Source organism: Lissotriton vulgaris, chromosome 3_1, assembly GCF_964263255.1.
Source record: "Lissotriton vulgaris chromosome 3_1, aLisVul1.2, whole genome shotgun sequence".
Lineage (NCBI taxonomy): Eukaryota > Metazoa > Chordata > Amphibia > Caudata > Salamandridae > Lissotriton > Lissotriton vulgaris.
The window spans coordinates 854191314-854209162 of NC_141689.1; the positions used below are offsets into that span (position 1 = coordinate 854191314).

Consider the following 17849-nt stretch of genomic DNA (forward strand, 5'->3'; position numbering starts at 1 on the left):
TGCAATGAATAACATTTTAGCAATCTCAATACTGATTAAACAAACACTTAACACTCCTGGTGCTAGAATCTTCGCATTTTATGTTATTTCACCTCTGTCTTTGATGATGTGGATTAAGGATTACCATAGGATAAATTATTAGAAATGCGGAAAACACGTTCAAATTTAAACTCGCCCTCTGGCGTTTGTATAAAAAGTTGTATAGTCATTCTATTGCCCCAATTTTGAGGATCATAAGAGTAAAACTAATTCTAGCTTTATGTTATGGGCAATTTGCATATTTGAAACGAGTTGATGCGGAGCTGGACTTTCCTCTGGTCAGCTAGGGTATCAAACAATGTATTTAGGCAGCAGCAATTGATTGCTAATACTCCTGAGGCGGAAGCCGGGAGGTCAGAATTATTGTAGCAGAAAAATTGTTATTCTTTCATGCACTGCACTTTAATCTACGCATAGCGCTTTTTAAAAAATAGGCATTATCGCATTTTATAGTGTTTGAAGTGTTACTCTTGTGTATGTAGAATTAATTACATGACACTAAGCCGTTCTCTAGGCTCCCGCTCTCTTTAGAAAATCCCCCTCGAGGCGCAGAATCGACGGGCGCCATCTTGGAACGGGGCCTAGACAGTGCTCTAGTGGCTGGGCGATTTGGGCCCACACGCTATAAAATGGAGCCCTCCTCCCGTCCGCGCAGCGGGCGGGCGCAACGGGTGTGCCGGAGGCGCGCCAGAGGCAAGCCCGTCTGGGCCCATCCGGGCCAGGCCGGGCACAGGGCCACCCACTATGTCCGTTTCCCGAAGTCACTGAATCAGATATTCACGTGACTACCTCCTACAATACTGCACGGCCGCCCCAACCCCCACCCCACCACCCTCGCTTCAGGGTCAGTCCTCATGTAAATCCAATCGCCACTCACCTAACCTTGTTAGCCTTGCTCTGCTTAACTGCAGATCTGCATCCAAACATTCTCTAGAGATCAAATTACTGATCCAAGACGTTAAACTAGATATACTCTTCCTCACAGAAACTTGGTTGACGTCTCATTCCGAGGCTGACATTGTCAACATGCTACCCCACGGCTACCTCATACAACACCAGAACAGAGTGAAGGGAAAAGGAGGTGGTTTAGCGATTGTATACAGAAACACCTACATATGCAGGCTACAAGAGGGAGGAATCGAGGACTGCGAAAGCGTCCACTTTTCCCTCCAAATAACCCCTAACAAATCCCTCTCGGGTACCCTCATATACCGACCACCCGGCAATCTAGAACATTTTGTCGGTTCATTGCTAGAGTCCACTATCACTTCCTGTACCTCGACCTCCAATTTCATCTTGCTTGGAGATTTAAATCTCCATTTCGAGGACAGTACAGACAAAATCGCAGGGGACCTCATTTCAGAATTAAAGGCATTTGACCTTCACCTATTAAACTCAGAGGCAACACATACCAAGGGTCATCTTTTAGACCCTCTCTTCGCCAACCAGTCGAAAATAGAAATCCTACCCTCACTCCCTCTTCCATGGTCTGATCACTCCCTCATCCCATTCACTTGGCAAACCATTTTAAACACTCCCCAAACCACGACTTCCAGAGAACAGGACAGAATTTGGTCCAAACTCTCATTTGAGCGCTGGACCCAGGAATTAACACTTTCTGCCCCTCCCGTAGACCCTGACCCCGTAAAAGCAGATGAAAACCTCACTAGATGGCTCACCTCTACTCTGGATGTAGTCGCTCCCAAGAATAATCTAAAGAAAAAACGCACGACCTTCAAATCCCCATGGTATTCCCAAGATCTAAGGAACCTAAGAAAAATGTGTAAAATCCAAGAGCGGAAATGGAGGAAAAAATGGGACCCCCTCATCAAAGAAGAATACAAAAAAGCAATGAGGACCTACAAATCAGCCCGAAAATCAGCCCAAGCTTCCTTCTTTGAAGAAAAAATTAAAGCTGCATCTAACTCGTCTCAGGAGACCTATAAAATAGTCAAAGAGCTACTTAAAATTCCCAATCCCCCCTCAACTCAGCAACCTACGGTCGCTAGATGCAACCAAATAGCATCCTTCTTTCAGAATAAAATTACAAACATCCTAAAAACCCTCCCACCTACATCTGATAACAATCCCCCCGCCGACTTGTTACCCTCCACAACCGGCCCTACTCTAGACAGTTTTAACCAGCTGTCCAATGAAGACTTTTTGAAAGCTCTTTCAGGCATGAAAAGTGGCTCACCTAATGACCCAGCCCCCATTCGTATCCTCAAACAAGTCGGACCTACCATCTCACACTTGGCAACCAACCTTATTAATGCTTCTCTTAGCCAAGGAGTGGTCCCCCCTAATTGGAAACATGCAATAGTCAAAGCTCTACAAAAAAAACCAGGTCATGATCCTTCAGACCTTTCCAACCTTTGCCCAATCTCTCTCTTACCAGGCATGAGTAAGATCGCAGAGAAGGTGGTCAACCAGCAATTGTCGGCCTTCCTTGAAACCAACAATCTCCTTCGCCCCTCGCAAACAGGTTTTCGTCCAGGGCAGGGGACCGAGACCACTCTTCTGAAAGTGGTAGAGGAAGCCAGATGCATCTTGGATTCAGGAGGATCAGTTTTACTGATCCTCCTGGATCTAAGCGCTGCATTCGACACGGTGGACCATAAGATCCTGATCCAGCGACTACTTAACCTAGGAGTGAGGAACACGGCGCTTTGTTGGCTCTCATCCTTCCTTAAGGGCAGAACTTTCCAGGTCTGTAAAGGGAATATGCGATCGGACCTTTTCCCCCTCCAGTGTGGGGTTCCCCAGGGCTCTTCATTGAGCCCTACACTATTTAAGACATACATGGCCCCCCTGGAGGATGTGGTCACTCCCTTTGGGATAAAAGCCGTCACATACGCTGATGACACCCAAATGGTTGTATCCTTCTCCCTTGAAGGTGACAATCTTAAAAACCTCCATGATTGTCTAGAAGGAATCCATGACTGGATGTCCAACTCAAGGCTGAAACTAAACAGCTCTAAAACCGAGATCATGCTGCTGGGACATCAAATGTCACCCCTTCCCACCGCTATGTGGCCATCATGCTTAGGTCCCTTTCCACAACCAAAGACGGAACTCAAAAGTTTAGGTTTCTGGCTGGAACAAGATCTCTCTCTGAAAACACAGGCAAAAAAAACAGCTGGTACCTGTGTGGGCCTACTTCGTTCAGCTAGGAAGATTCTCCCACTACTCCCCGCACAGTCACAAAAAATGCTTATTCAAGGTCTAATCTTGTCCAGATTAGACTATAGCAACGCCCTCTTCTTGGCGGCCCCAGAATCCTCTATTAATGTTCTTCAGAGAACACAAAATGCTGCTGCAAGGATTCTGACAGGAACCCCCCGAAGAGCATCAGCCAAACCAGCCCTAAAGGCACTCCATTGGCTGCCGATCCGAGAAAGGGTCAAATTCAAGGCCCTATGTACCACCCACAGAGCCATGCAAAACCAAGGGCCCCCGATGCTTAAGGCCATGCTCTACCCATATAAACCCAACAGGTCCCTGCGTTCCTCCCAAGGTAACCTGGCCACTGTCCACAGAGTCAAGAAAGCCCGCACTGGAGGGCGTTGCTTTTCGGTGACAGCTGCAACTCTATGGAACGCCCTGCCAACCCAGCTACGTGCCGAACCTAACCACATGAAATTCCGGAAGCTACTTAAGACTCACCTTTTCCCGCAATAACCCTGACCCTTCTACCCCTCTGCTTCTCCCCTCAGTCGTCAATGCAATCCCAGCGCTGGGACGCTCCCGGGCAGCCATGTGCTATATAAATCCCGCTTTCATTTAATTTCAGCATGTAAGCAACTGAAACGTATATTATCATCCCAAAACTGTGCTGATAAAGAATTAAAGAAACATTTGGTGCAAATTATTGACTCAAATCTTCTTTCTCCTAAAGAGAAATATTTGCACATTGCACTTTTAAAGCCCAATAGCCGTACAAAAATTGAGACTATGATTATTTCTGTCTCTTATTGGAAAATTTAGATCAGAGTGTCCTTCCTTTGGTAACAGCCTGGCCTAAAGGCTTTGTCCTTACAAGACAAAATCTCTAGAACATCTTTTACGTCTTGCCCGAATTCAGCTTCAGTGTAGATCCTGGTTGAAGCCTACTTTTCCAAAATGGTGGTGTCGGAATATGTATAGGTGCCGTCCACTTCAGGTTATGCTGTGTAGTCCCAGAGGTTCTATGCAAAGCTGTTAAATTCATGGACATTGCTTGCTGGATATTGACAGAATCAGCTCAAATTATGTTATTTTGAATTTTTTAACCTAGATTAAATGCATTGTGACACTAACTTTATGAAGATGCTTAATTTTTAGTATTGTTTTCTTTACGTACATGTTCATGTAGACTATGCTCCTTTTAATTATATTTTAACTCCTTAGCAGCTTAGGCTTACCTCCAACCCGACGCTATCCTGTGGTGATAAACCAAGTATGATCTGTGCGGTACTTCATATTTAAGTCTACATAACCGTTTTACACAAAAGGTTTCCAGGGCAAAATATGTCCCTTTTCTACACATGACTTGGATTTTAAAGGTACCCAGGGTTTGTAGATTTTCCTACAAGAAACCGACAATATAGGCAACCAACATTTGAGGGGAAAAATAGATAAAAGACCTGTGCAAGAAAACATACGTTTTTTTTGTACAGATGATCAAACAAAATGACAAAATGTTTGCTGTCCTTAGATCACTATCTTCTCAGCTTTCAGGAAAAGAGTTATTATGTTTTCACCACATTCTGTGTATTTTTCTAAGGGATCGTCAATTCTTCTACTTCTTATGGTTTCTGCCTATTTGCAGTTGGTGGTAGAAACAGGAATGATGGGCTCAAAAGTGAACCCAAAATGTTTTACATTTCTGCAAAGAGTTATTCGTGTAGATAGCTCATGGTTGTCGCAAACACTTTAACCATTAAAATATAAAAGATTGAAAATTGGATAAAAAAATAATTAGGCAACGTTTTCTTATATAATTTTTTGCTACAAGGGCAAGTTTACAAAAGTAATATACTGTTATGCCTGGACAATTCTCTTGATCGTGGGGCTATATAGTGATTGTTGGTTGTTCAAAAATGCACAATAGCCGAAGCCAACAACTAAGCGGATGCTAATAATATAGAAAATAAGAACGAAGCACACCAATGCATTTTTTAAATGAGCTCAAGATACTGAGATTTGTACAGTTTTGAATTTGAGTTTACCATTACTATATGAGTCAGAGGGTATTTGCAAAATGTACCTTTCTTACCACACTGCCTAACATTTGGTCGTCGAAAAAAATGGAGAGACATTCTAATTCTAATAGCAATGTTCTAAAATTCTATGTTCCCACACTTCTCTCAATATAAATGGTACCCCACATGCTTGTGTGGGCCCATTATCCATGATTACAAAGGCCCCATAGAGCAATGTGGAGACTGCAAAATGTTGTCATTCTGGTAATGTGGGTAGCTGCAGCATTTGGGCTGGGGTCATCCGCCACCAAAGGAAACATACCAAACCCAGACATTTATGAAAACTAGACACCCAGGGGAGACCAGGGCTGTATGGTTTTCATAGATTTTCGTAGATCCCACTAAGTTTTCTAACCCAGAATACCCTGCAAACATCTAACTTAGGCTAAAATCACAGATTTTCCTTATAGTTCTGTGAAGAAAAGTTCCTGCCACCCTTTGTTCCCATACTTGTCGCAATGAAAATGTTACTCCACTTGTGTGACTGGGCCAATTTCCAGGACAAGAAAGGCCCTAAAATGTAGGAGACATCAGGTTTTCGCTTTAAAAATTGAACCATTCTAATGATTTGGCAAGCTATGCTATTGGAGTCCATGCTGGGTCGCCATCAAAGGAAGCCTACCATACCTAGACATTTCTGAAAACACCCAGTGGAATCCAGGTTTTTGTGACTTGCAGTAACAAATGTTCTAATATTCCATGTTTCCATGCTTCTCTCTATAAAAAACGTACCTTACATGTGTGGGTGGGCCTATCGCCCACAATAAGAAAGGCCCCAAGGAGCAACATGGAGACATCAAGATCTCACCTTAAAAACTGGGCCAATCTGGTGATGTGGATAGCAACAGTATTTGGGCCTGGGCTCTGGCACCACCAAACTCAGAAATTTCCGAAAACTAAATATCAAAGGGGGTCCAGGTTTCTGTGTTTTTTTTTATGGATCACAAAAAATGTTCCTACCAACAATGTCTTGTACACAGTAAATTTTGGCTAAAATTACATATTTTACTTACATTCCTAAGAGTATTGGAATCTGCTAGGATGCACAAAATTTGCAGTACTCCCACACTTTTAAAAACAATACTCCACTTGAGCGGCAGGTCTCCTGCAAAAACAATCAATCAAAACTTGAACCTTGTGAAGTCATTGTGGTATTCATAAGGTTTTCAGTTGGTTACAGTTGTGGTCTGTTCCGATGATGGGCAAAAGGTCCACCCACTGGAAGCAGTTTTTAAATCAGGAGAAGTGTGGAAACGCAAGTTGGTAAGACTGTGGACACTGAGTGGAAGTGGCTGAGTTTTGTGTCACAGCATTTTGGGAATAAATATGACTTCTACTTAGATGTTTGCAAGGCATTCTGGTAAGAAAACCAATTAGGATCCATGCATGCCACACCACCCTGGATTTCCCTGCATCTCTAAATTTTAGAAACGCCCAGGGTTAGTAGGTTCCCTCGCTGATGCAGAGCCCGAAAAGTGCAGCTATTCATCATAGGAAGTGAGAGGAAATGTACACACTATCCACCAGTACATACATTAAAACTAAAAAAGGAAATGTACACACTATCCACCAGTACATATATTAAAACTACGACAAAAAAATCTCAAATTCCTTTTGATTGCCATGGGGATGGGCTGCTATGTGGCCAGCATCCCTGACCAGGGCTCATGAATTGTAGGAGGTACAAGCTTGTTTCATGGCCAATGGACAGGGGTAAGGATTGGTTGGAAATGGTGGGCTCAATGAAATTTGACGCATCCTACAGCCCCACCTCCTTGATGGTGAAGAGGAATTTCACCCTTATAACATTTAATTGGATGGAGAGCAATTTCTACTCCTCCTTGGGAAATGGGAATTGGGGTTTGTGGGTTTGCTAAAAGTGGTTCAGGGGTAATAGAATATAAAAATACAGTTATAAAGAAAAAATATTTTTGAATTAAAGGCTACATTCAGTTTAGACCAGACTGGTTCCCAAAATGAATGCCTGTATTTACAAGAAAATAACATGTATTAAATTAGCATTCATGGACATACAAGGCAAACAAGTCCAATAATGAGCTATTGAAATCGAATGCAGTTTAGCTGGAGCTAGAATTAATCTGTTAAAGATATTAAATTAAGTCTTTATCAATTTAGCCTAAATGGAATCCCAAACTTAAGTAGATCTAGAAATGTATCTATCTGTTTCCAAACATACATTCCATTGATGATTAAATTCTAGAGAAATGTAAATAATTAAAGTTCTTATATATTAGAAAAACTTTGGGTATGATGTCACCACCAGCTATAGTATCCAAAGGATAACATTATGATATATTTTCCATATCATTGATAAACACGTCTTTTGGTGCTAGAAAAATACCCTAAATACGACAGAACATGACAATCAAATTGCTGTCTCCAGTTTCATGCAATATTTAATCATTTTCAATATGGGAACTACAACAAAGGTGAGACCAAAAATAAGCTCTTGCTAGTCCTTCCGTGATTTAACCAAGCATTGATCACTTTTGGTCAGAATAGCTACACTGGCTGAGTATTGCACATTTTAACTGAGGTGCAAATTAGCTTTATGTTAGCTATTGCAAGGATGTGCTACTTTACTTGTTTCCCTTATGCAGTTGTCACAGCTCTTTTGTGGCTGCACAAATCACTGTTATTTATTTGTCTGCTTAACCCCTTGCATGCTGATGACGGCCCCCATCCGTCATGCACGACGGTGCTCATGTGCTGATGACGGCTGGGGGTCATCATAAACCCGCCCACTCGCATTTTGACGCACAGGCGCAGAATCGCGGCAGCATGCAAGGGGTTAAAGGATCAAATAGAACACATTTACAATAAGTAATACGGTGCTAAATGGAACTTTGGTTCAAAATATTACCACTTGGGCAGTTTTTGAAATTCACACCTACTTCCCTTAACCTATTACCTTCACAAGGAGAATGCAATATATAATTGTTGTTCATATTGTAAATTTCATCAGACATTTTGCAAGACAGTAAATACCTTACTCAACTGAGACTTTGGTTCGCTGCATGCTATTATGTATTTATTTTAATTCCCTTAAGTTTCCCCTCGAATTTAGAAAAGAAACATAAAATGCAACACAACTCCGTGTATTCTGTATCTTTATTCACTAGTTAGCTCCGTTCTCAGGCTAGCATGAAGCCGTGAAATGATTTGTTTCAAATCCCTCTTTGTAGTGAACCAATCAAGATCAGTGCTCTTACCTTTAAGACATTTTCATAAAACAAGGACCTCAAAACCCTCCCTTCTTATCCATTACTCAAGATGGTAAATATATAAAAAACATTGTTAATTTTACATCAGCAGACTTCTGAAAAATGATCAGAGTTTGTCATGTTGTGGCAAAGGTAGCAGGAGTGAAAAGACCTAATCCAATCCAAGATTGCCCGCACAATTTATAAGAAATGACTTGCATACAACAACAAATTAATCTCCAGCATTTAACTAAATCGTATTCATCAAAGTATTATACGCTGGTAGATTTGGTCTGTATCAGACAATACTGAAAAAGAAAAAACTCGAATTCAAGGAAGACAGCAGTTGCGAGTGCTGTAAATCACCCAGTGCTAGCAATAAACATCTGCTGGTAGGAAAAAGTATATAAAATTAATAAAACAGGTTGTAAAATCCGATTGAAAAAGTTATTATAGAGCAAACAAAGCTGATTTCACCAGTTAGAAAAGAAAGAATGTTCTAAAGTTGGAGGCCTGGACTAAAGATCTAACAAAGTTTCCAAATGTTTAACAGATTTTGTAAGTGAATAAAAACTTAATGAGGGAATTCAACACCTGAAGTACATGCTTGAATGCATATTATTAAACATTAACATCAACTTTTACAATCTGCATTATGGTTTTAAAAAACAATATTATATTGAGGATATGTTTGAATAGACATATGTTTGAATGTATCCATCCCAGCTTCCCTTAGTCCACATTCCTTTGTCTGTCATTCCAGGTTTTCTACATTTTATTCAAGCTAAACACCTTGGTATTGTTCCAGAGTGAGAATGTATGTAATGCGTACTTATGTCGTCTACTAAACATGTTATTTTAAGACCATTAGTCATTTGTTTTACAAGGGCTTTATTGCCATGTTTTCATCATTGGAGTAGAGAACAGAGGAGTTGTAGAGACCATTTGGATTGTTTTCTGCTCACAGGCAGATAAGGCCCTTGGGCATGATTTCAAAGTTATATATGCAATTACAGAACGAAATTGCAGCCTAGATATTCCACACATCTTGATTAACATATATGTTGCTAGTAAACGAGGAACATAACATCTGTAAAATGATGAGAGAGCAGACCAGGTCAATCTAGTTCACCACAGAGCAAGAGCAAAGTCTTGACACCTTATAACATTTTTCTCAATAGTTATTTTCAACTTTAGCAGTCATGATACAAAATGTCAAAGGTAATTAATCGGAAGTTCGCTGAAGCTAGTTGCTCATCAAATTTAGAAAACATTTTCTATATCTATAACCAAGTAGCTCATTCACAAATTCCAGTTCTGTCAACGTTTGAACCTAGTACAATGCAATTACGAGTCAATTATTCATCGAAATTGTATCTTCGGATACTTCACATATTGCTAACTACTGCTTCCGACCATGAAAATAACCGAAAACATTAGGATCTTTGCGTCATATACTGTGAAACATCTTTTCAATGAACATTTTCACATTAATGATTCTGTTTATTCAGATTACAGATGGCACAAAGAGAAAAACCTTCAGTTTATGAATTTGAGAAGGGTCTTCCTCACCCATTTGCAGGTTGACATTATGCCGGCTGGACCACTGTAATGCAATCTGTCCAGAGTGTCAGAAAGGCAAGAGATTTAAAGCTCCACGCTTTTCAATATGAAGTAGGCAAGCTCTTCTTGGGTCTAAAGATGTCAGATCACACCTCACCTGCTCATAATTATCTGCTCTGGCCTCCAGTGGAGCAAACCATCAACTTCATATTTATTCCTTAGAGACCTGGTCACCCATTGCAGATTCATCCTCAGCTAAGGTCGAGCATTGTCATTCTCAAGAGGCACAAGAGCGAAGTCATGGAAAAAATGGCCTCTCAACTAAGTGATAGAATACATCAACGAGGATTGAACTTTTCAAGAAGTCTTTTAACCACCATCCTTTCAGCTCCAGGCCCTCTACTGCCCCTTTGAATGCACAGGGTGAACACAAACCCTTGTTTCTACCCCTAGCTGAGGCCAGATCTGCTACACCTTGAAGACATTGGCTTGATTCAAGACATTGCAACTGTAGGTTACCAACTTTAACCAATGCCTGGTCCGCCAGTCCTTTAAGATGTTGACCTATAACACACCTCTGCAACTCTAGATTAGCAGCCTTCTTAAAGACCTGACCTCCAGGTGAAGCAAAGTGTCCAAAGCTTAAGTGCTGGTGCTTTACAAAACAATTGGATACAAAAATAAATGAGTAGTGTTTTAATTTTCATAATTTCATAATGCTTGTGGGTATACAATATGTTTTTGTGACTATTGTCTCTATGCGTCCCTTGTATTCAATTTTATTTGAATATGATTTTGGAACTCCGTGGAGATCCACATATTACAATAATACAAATTAAACATAATAAAATAACACCACATGTTATCAACCTATTTAACAGTGATATGCCATTCGTCTAATACAATTCTAAGAAACATTTAAAAAAGTAAAAAATTCTGTTACAGAAAATTTCATTCGGGGGACAGATGAATGCATTAATCAAAGATTTGGCATTTAAAATACCAAATTGGATACATACGGGCTTTACCCACTGCCGACGCTGCGTCATTAGAGCTGGGCAAACTATCAAGACATGTAGGGAGTCTTGGACTGAGCTGTTACAGAAGTTACATATATTGGTAGTGCCGTACCATTTAGCTAGCAGCTTATTCAATGGAAGTATATCATGCCTAAGGAGTAGCCAGAGTAGTGTTAAGACACATTGGCAACAACAGTGCCAACGGGGATTACACTGAAACGTGTATGTTTCTGTTTTCTTCTATTTACAGTAGGATTGTGTGAACAAAGCAATAACTGACTTACCTTCCAGTGCTCTCCATAGATCTCAAAAATACATTTATCTTTTCCTTTTCTTAAATCCTCTAGAGAATCAAACTTCTTGATAAGATGAGATCTCTCTTCAAGTTTCTCCAAGAGTCTTAGCCCAGTGTCAACAAATCCATTATTAAGGTAGACAGACTGGGGAATACCTTTTTGCCTGCACTCCAACATGAAACTCCATTCCTGCTTAATTCTGAAATGTTAAAAAAACAACAGAGGAGGTGTAACTTTATTGAAAGCACTATTTTCTGAATTTCCCTCTTTAGTCCCACTCATTACCCACTTATACCACTTTCTCATCATAGTCTGTCCATATTATTATGATACCTCTTCACCATGGAGGCAAGTATCTGCCTAGCCTTTCATCCTGATGAGTATTGAAAATCGTGAGAACCTGCACACGTTTAAAAACAAATGTGAAACACATTCATGACGATTTACATTGTTGTACAAAGTTTGACATTAATGGTCAAGGAACGCAGAGTCCCAACTGGCAAGTGGCGGTTGTCACCAATATGTACAGGTGTGCATTATGTGCTGCGTGCAGGCATATTCAAAACTTTTTTGCTTGGTAGCTATGTGTCTAACTTGTGAATTGCTACCGAGGAGAAGGCTTGACTGCTCCAAATGAACTAATAAAGTTACAGTTCTATAAGACACAATAGAAAGTGAGGAGTCGATAAAGTTTGGTGGTTTCTAAATGACCCCACATCTTTAAGATGGTTCTTGTTCATAAAGATATATAAAGCAGTGAAACAGTCTACTACATTTTTGCACAAGGTTAGTTCTGTTTAAATGGGCCTGTCATTGCTATTGCTTCACTGTAGAGCACATCTTTATTTCCACTGGTGCAAGTTTGACAAGTTATTGTTAACACTTATACTGGTGATTGGCAGTACAAGAAACACAGCCACCATAAGCATGTGTATAAATCTTTGTGTATCTTTGTCTTCAGTGGATGTGGAGAGGAATTTGTACGACAAGATTAAGTAGGTGGTGGTTTGGGGATGAAGGATATGCGAGGCTACTTTAGCGAAGACTTTTAATAAGACGGGTGGTTTTGAGTGTGTGTTAGACGCGGCAAGGTAGAGGAAGATGCAGGACTGAGTGCGAGTGTTGTAGAGGGGTGTAAAAAGAATGTGAAACCCTTGAGGTGTGATAGGTATTCCTAATAGTGGGGGTTACAACAGAAAATGAGGAGAGACAAGTGAGGATGGGTAATGTGTGCAATAGGGGAGCTGGAGAAAAGTTACAGAGAGAGAGGGAAGCAGAGCTGGGTGCATGAAGATTGAGAGACATGTGAACAGGAAGAGGCTGTAACATAGAAAAGTGAAAAATAAGGATATGAAAGACTGAAGAAGAGTTTCAAATGTGAGTACTGGAAGTATGTTTGAGAGAAGAGGAAGATGGAGGAATAGACAGCTGTTTAAAGGAGCGAAGATGAGATTGAAAGAAGATGATGTGTAAAATAGCACAGAAGCAAGTACCAGGTTGATAATTAAGGTGTAAACAGAAGAGAATTTCATATTGCTCCTTCACCTGCGTTGATGAAATCTTTTCACCGGTCTTGCCGATGGAGGGGTAGATGGAAGTAGGAGAGATGAAAAAGATAAAATATGAGTTACATGAGACACAGATGAAGGAAAAAGGAAAAAAATGAGAAAAAGTGAGAGAGCAGGGCAGGGGAGAGGAGGGTCAGAGCGAGGCAGTTGTGAGAAAAAAGTGAGAGGGAGAGGAAGGTAAGAGAAGAGGATGAAAACTGACGTTTTCATGGAAAGGACAGATTAGAAAAGAGAAGAAATGAAAGCCGAGGGGTGGCTCAAGAGATTGTGAGAAAAAGAGAGCGAGAGAGAGAAAGAGAGGAAGAGTTTGATAGGACCAAGAGGTGTACAAATTTAAAGAAAATAAGGAGCTGGAGAGAGGTACATTTTTGACTTTGCCCTCAGAAACATTTCTCTTTAAATGGCCCTTTTGGATGCAGACTTTTCCCTCTAGTTTCTTTCTCACACTGAGTATGGAAGATTTCTATCTTGGTAAAGAAAGCGCTACTGCCTTCTCGTGCCTATCATATTGAATTTCCCTTGGTCAATGTGCCTGCATCTCAACATCAAAACAGTGACTGTCACTTTTAAGGTGCATTGAGATGGCAGAACTACATGTGTGGTTCCAATGCTTTTGACCAGCATCCGAAATAGGTCAAAGGAGAGGAACATTAACACACTGGGCTGCAAACCTTGGTACTGAAACCAGGGGAGTATCTTACCCAATTATTTTCTTATCTGCACCATGCACTGATATCCCATTACTGTGACATTCATCTCTCTTGCTTGCATCATACAATTGCTGCTATCCCAGGTCTGAGACATCCTAAGTGGTCTGATGTACATGTCAATATTGACCTGTCATACACAACAATACTAGTACTGATATATGTTCAAAGCTTTTAAAATGCACCTCTAGTCCTACGATAATTATGCTCTGGTCTACAAGTAATGAAACACCCACAAAACTCTCACAATGCACCTCTGTCTGCAGTGGAATGCCACCAGATGGACATCTGAAGAACTCTTACAATACCCCTTCTACTTAGCTGGCATCATGTTCTGATATTCTAGTTTTCAAATATTAACAGGGATCTCACCACGCCTCCAGATGGGTGTGCACCATGAAGTGATGTCCTTATACTGACCCTTTCACGGGGCTCTCGAAATATACGTCTGAACTGACCTGCACATAGAACCACTGTCCCTCTATTGTTCCACTACTGAGACATCTATGGAGCTCTCACACTGCCTACAGTTTTCATTTCCAGTATTCAATAGCATAGTCACAGAGCTCTTAAAAGGCATGGTCACCCTGCCCTCCAACACGCACTGCTGCTTCACTACTCAGACAGGCATCAATAATTCATACACTGCACCTCTATTGTGACTGCCATCAGGCACTGATGTACTTTAAGCTCTTGTCTTGAATGCATTTAGAAGTCACACATACCACACACATATTCAAACACGTGGCCTGCTTGTGTTAGTGTCTGATTACAACATTATAAAGACAATACAATATCCCAACAGGTAAAATTCTAAAAGCAATTATTTTTGCATGCAAAAAGCATTACACGAACATGAAGAAAGAGACACTTATTCAAATAACTTAGATGTAGTTATTACTTTTGTATTTTCATATTGAAGAAAAAAGGGTCATATTCAAACAACTTAAACAGCACAAAATTTAATGATTCATATGACAACCAAAGGAACTTGGTGCTCAATATGTACAAGTGGTATGTGGCGACGCAAGTGAAGGGGTGAACAGCGTGAACGGTGCAATGTGAACAAGGTGAAATAGTTGTACAGTGAGTGGCTTGGTGCGTGACAAGGTTATAGTGACTTTATATCGCAATTCACAATTTCAAGGGAGCCACTATGAAAGATGCGCCTGTAGTAGCGCTGTTGAGTCGACGGCGTTTCGGTCCTTAGTCAATCGGGACCATCTTCAGGACATGGTTGTCTCATTTTCAGTGCTGTGGAGATAGAAACGTCCGGTGTGAGGGATCCGGCGAAGTAGAGCCGATGACCGCAGGGGTGCTGGCGAGGACAAGAAGCCAAAGCAAAAATTATTTTGTCGGCGTCTGGGCGAAGGGCAGTAATCCAATAATTAAGGGGGACAGATATTGAACTTACCGGCTCCAGGAGGGGTCGCTTGCATCAACTCCAACGCACAGCGCCACTGGGTCCCTGACGTTGTGGCCGCCCCGCCGCTGTGCAGCGCCATCGCACGGCCGCGGAGCGGAGCGGACCACAACTCCCAGCGTGCCTAGCAGAATACCACCGCCCACTTCCTGCACAAGCGCCAGGAGGCGCTACAAAAGGCGTCAGCTCCCGGAGAGGAGCGGGGGACAGATATTGAACTTACCGGCTCCAGGAGGGGTCGCTTGCATCAACTCCAACGCACAGCGCCACTGGGTCCCTGACGTTGTGGCCGCCCCCGCCGCTGTGCAGCGCCATCGCACGGCCGTGGAGCGGAGCGGACCACAACTCCCAGCGTGCCTAGCAGAATACCACCGCCCACTTCCTGCACAAGCACCAGGAGGCGCTACAAAAGCCGTCAGCTCCCGGAGAGGAGCGGGGGACAGATATTGAACTTACCGGCTCCAGGAGGGGTTGCTTGCATCAACTCCAACGCACAGCGCCACTGGGTCCCTGACGTTGTGGCCGCCCCCGCCGCTGTGCAGCGCCATCGCACGGCCGCGGAGCGGAGCGGACCACAACTCCCAGCGTGCCTAGCAGAATACCACCGCCCACTTCCTGCACAAGCGCCAGGAGGCACTACAAAAGGCGACAGCCCCCTCCGCATCGCGGACGCGCGCGGGCGGCGCCGGGCGGAGCCCGGGCAGAGGGCGGGCCGTCTGTGGCCGTCAGGGGACGACAGAGGACAGGACAGGCCGGTCCTCTAACACCTCAGTCCAGAAATGGGTAAGAGAAAACTCCAGACATCGCTTACAGGGGGAACTAGCAAAGTAAAAATTGCACGCAAAACTAGTGCTCCCGAAAGTATATTGACTTACCTAACATCTGCCGTGGGGAAGCTCAATAAAGAAATCGCCGAGAAAGAACGTGAACTCGGCTTAGAGGGAGCTACGATTGAGCACATCGAGCCAAGGGTACCTCTAGAACCCAATATTGTCGTTACTAGTGCCAGTGACAATTTACCCAACGATCAACACCCAGTGCATCATGAGCACCCTACAGTGCCACCTGACTCCCCTGTGCGTGCCCAAACCCCGTTGGGGGACGCTAAAACATGTAAAAGTAGGAAAAGAATAAGATCTCATAAACCTCTACCCTTTCAATACAGAGCCAACATGAAATCACGACAATCTTCAGCTAAGCTCGAAGGCTCAATTAAAGACATGATTGAAAGGGTATTAACAAACACCATTGAATCTACACTCATCAAGATCTCGAGTGACATAGTCGAAACCCTTAAAGACTGTGTAGCAGGTATTATGTCCCGTTGTGAGAGGATGAACTCCCTGTTGCTCCAAAAAGTGACAGAGCATCTAGCTTTAGACCAACCACATGCCACAGGGCAATCAAGCCAACCTATGGAGGTGACCAACAATGGAGTTACAATGCCCAATGCAGCACCTTTGCCACTGATCCCAACAGTGATCCCTGCAAACAATCCTAAATCTGTCGGAAATATCCCGCACTCTACCAGACAGAACAACTTGGATCTCAACATAAAATATAGCGAGGCAAGGGACGAGGCTGCTGTTAAAACACCTCATAAGAGAACGGGGAATGGTTTGTATCCCAAGCCTATGGTAAATTTACCCCCTGAGGCAACTCCTTTCGTGGCAGTTCTGGTTAATGTCCCAAGACTTAACCCGGGAGTATCTGAAACACAACTAACTCTCATGGAAAATGTCAAGAGCTGGTGTGACAAAAACTGTACAGGTCCTAGTGATGTTTCTACACATATAAGCTTGGCGAGAAGAGTTACCTGGCTAGGTCCGACGGCCCAACGCTTCTCTGACGATTGCGTCATTATCAATTTCAGGAATCCACACGTCTGCACAAGACTTTTTTGGGATGCAACTGACATTATCCAAGGGCAAATACGTGCGGTCCCACTGGGCTTCTTCTATCCCCGCCCAACACAACAAGCCAACCGGGATATAGCATATAGGAATAATACCCCAAGACACAAAGTGCAACTAGCCAACTGGGCCACTCAACCACTTAGCTCCCAACTGTCCCTAGATTGCAATCACCAAGTAGCTCAGACCCCTGGCCTGGAGCTTAGAAACCGTTTTGATGCCCTCACAAACCTTGATACTAACACCTGACTGGGCACCAAGATGGGGCTGCAGGAACCTCCCGGAACTAAAGGGGCTAACAGATCAGTCAAGCTAATGACATGGAACATTTCCGGCCTTCAAGCCAAAAGAGATGATAAAGAATGGCTTGAAATCATTAAGCAACAGGATGTGATTGCACTACAAGAGACTTGGGACACTGAATGTAACTTCTGGGTAGAAGGATATGTATCCTACTTTAATGCTGCTCAAAAGTCCAATAGGGGCAGAAGTAAGGGAGGCCTAGCTCTATTAATCTCAGTAAGTCACATGGGGGTGATGAAAATTATAAATATCAATTCCCCTAACTGTCTTATTCTGGAGGTCTCGATGAGTATGGGGGAAAAACTCTTATATGTAAATTTTTATAATTCAACAGAAGGGCTACAAGGAAGCGAAAATATCCTAATGTTGGCTGATTTTTTAAATAATTATAAGAAGAGTCAATCTACTTTGGTTTACTATATTGTTTTTGGTGATTTTAACACACACCTCTGTCAACTCAACTGTTATGACGGCAGTTCCCATGATGATGACTACTTGACCCATCTGCACTTCGAACACTCTGCAAAAGGGGGCGCCTTAGAAGAACTGTT

General features: G+C 42.4%; 1 protein-coding gene across 1 annotated transcript in view; it reads right to left on the minus strand.

Annotated features, from left to right (window-relative positions):
* The window catches only part of LRRC2 (leucine rich repeat containing 2), a 1061896-nt gene that overhangs the window by 753749 nt on the left and 290298 nt on the right, over nucleotides 1-17849 (minus strand). The window contains exon 3 of the mRNA XM_086961157.1: nucleotides 11373-11583. Within this exon, the coding sequence (XP_086817283.1) occupies nucleotides 11373-11583 (211 nt within the window). The remainder of the gene's footprint in view (nucleotides 1-11372; nucleotides 11584-17849) is intronic.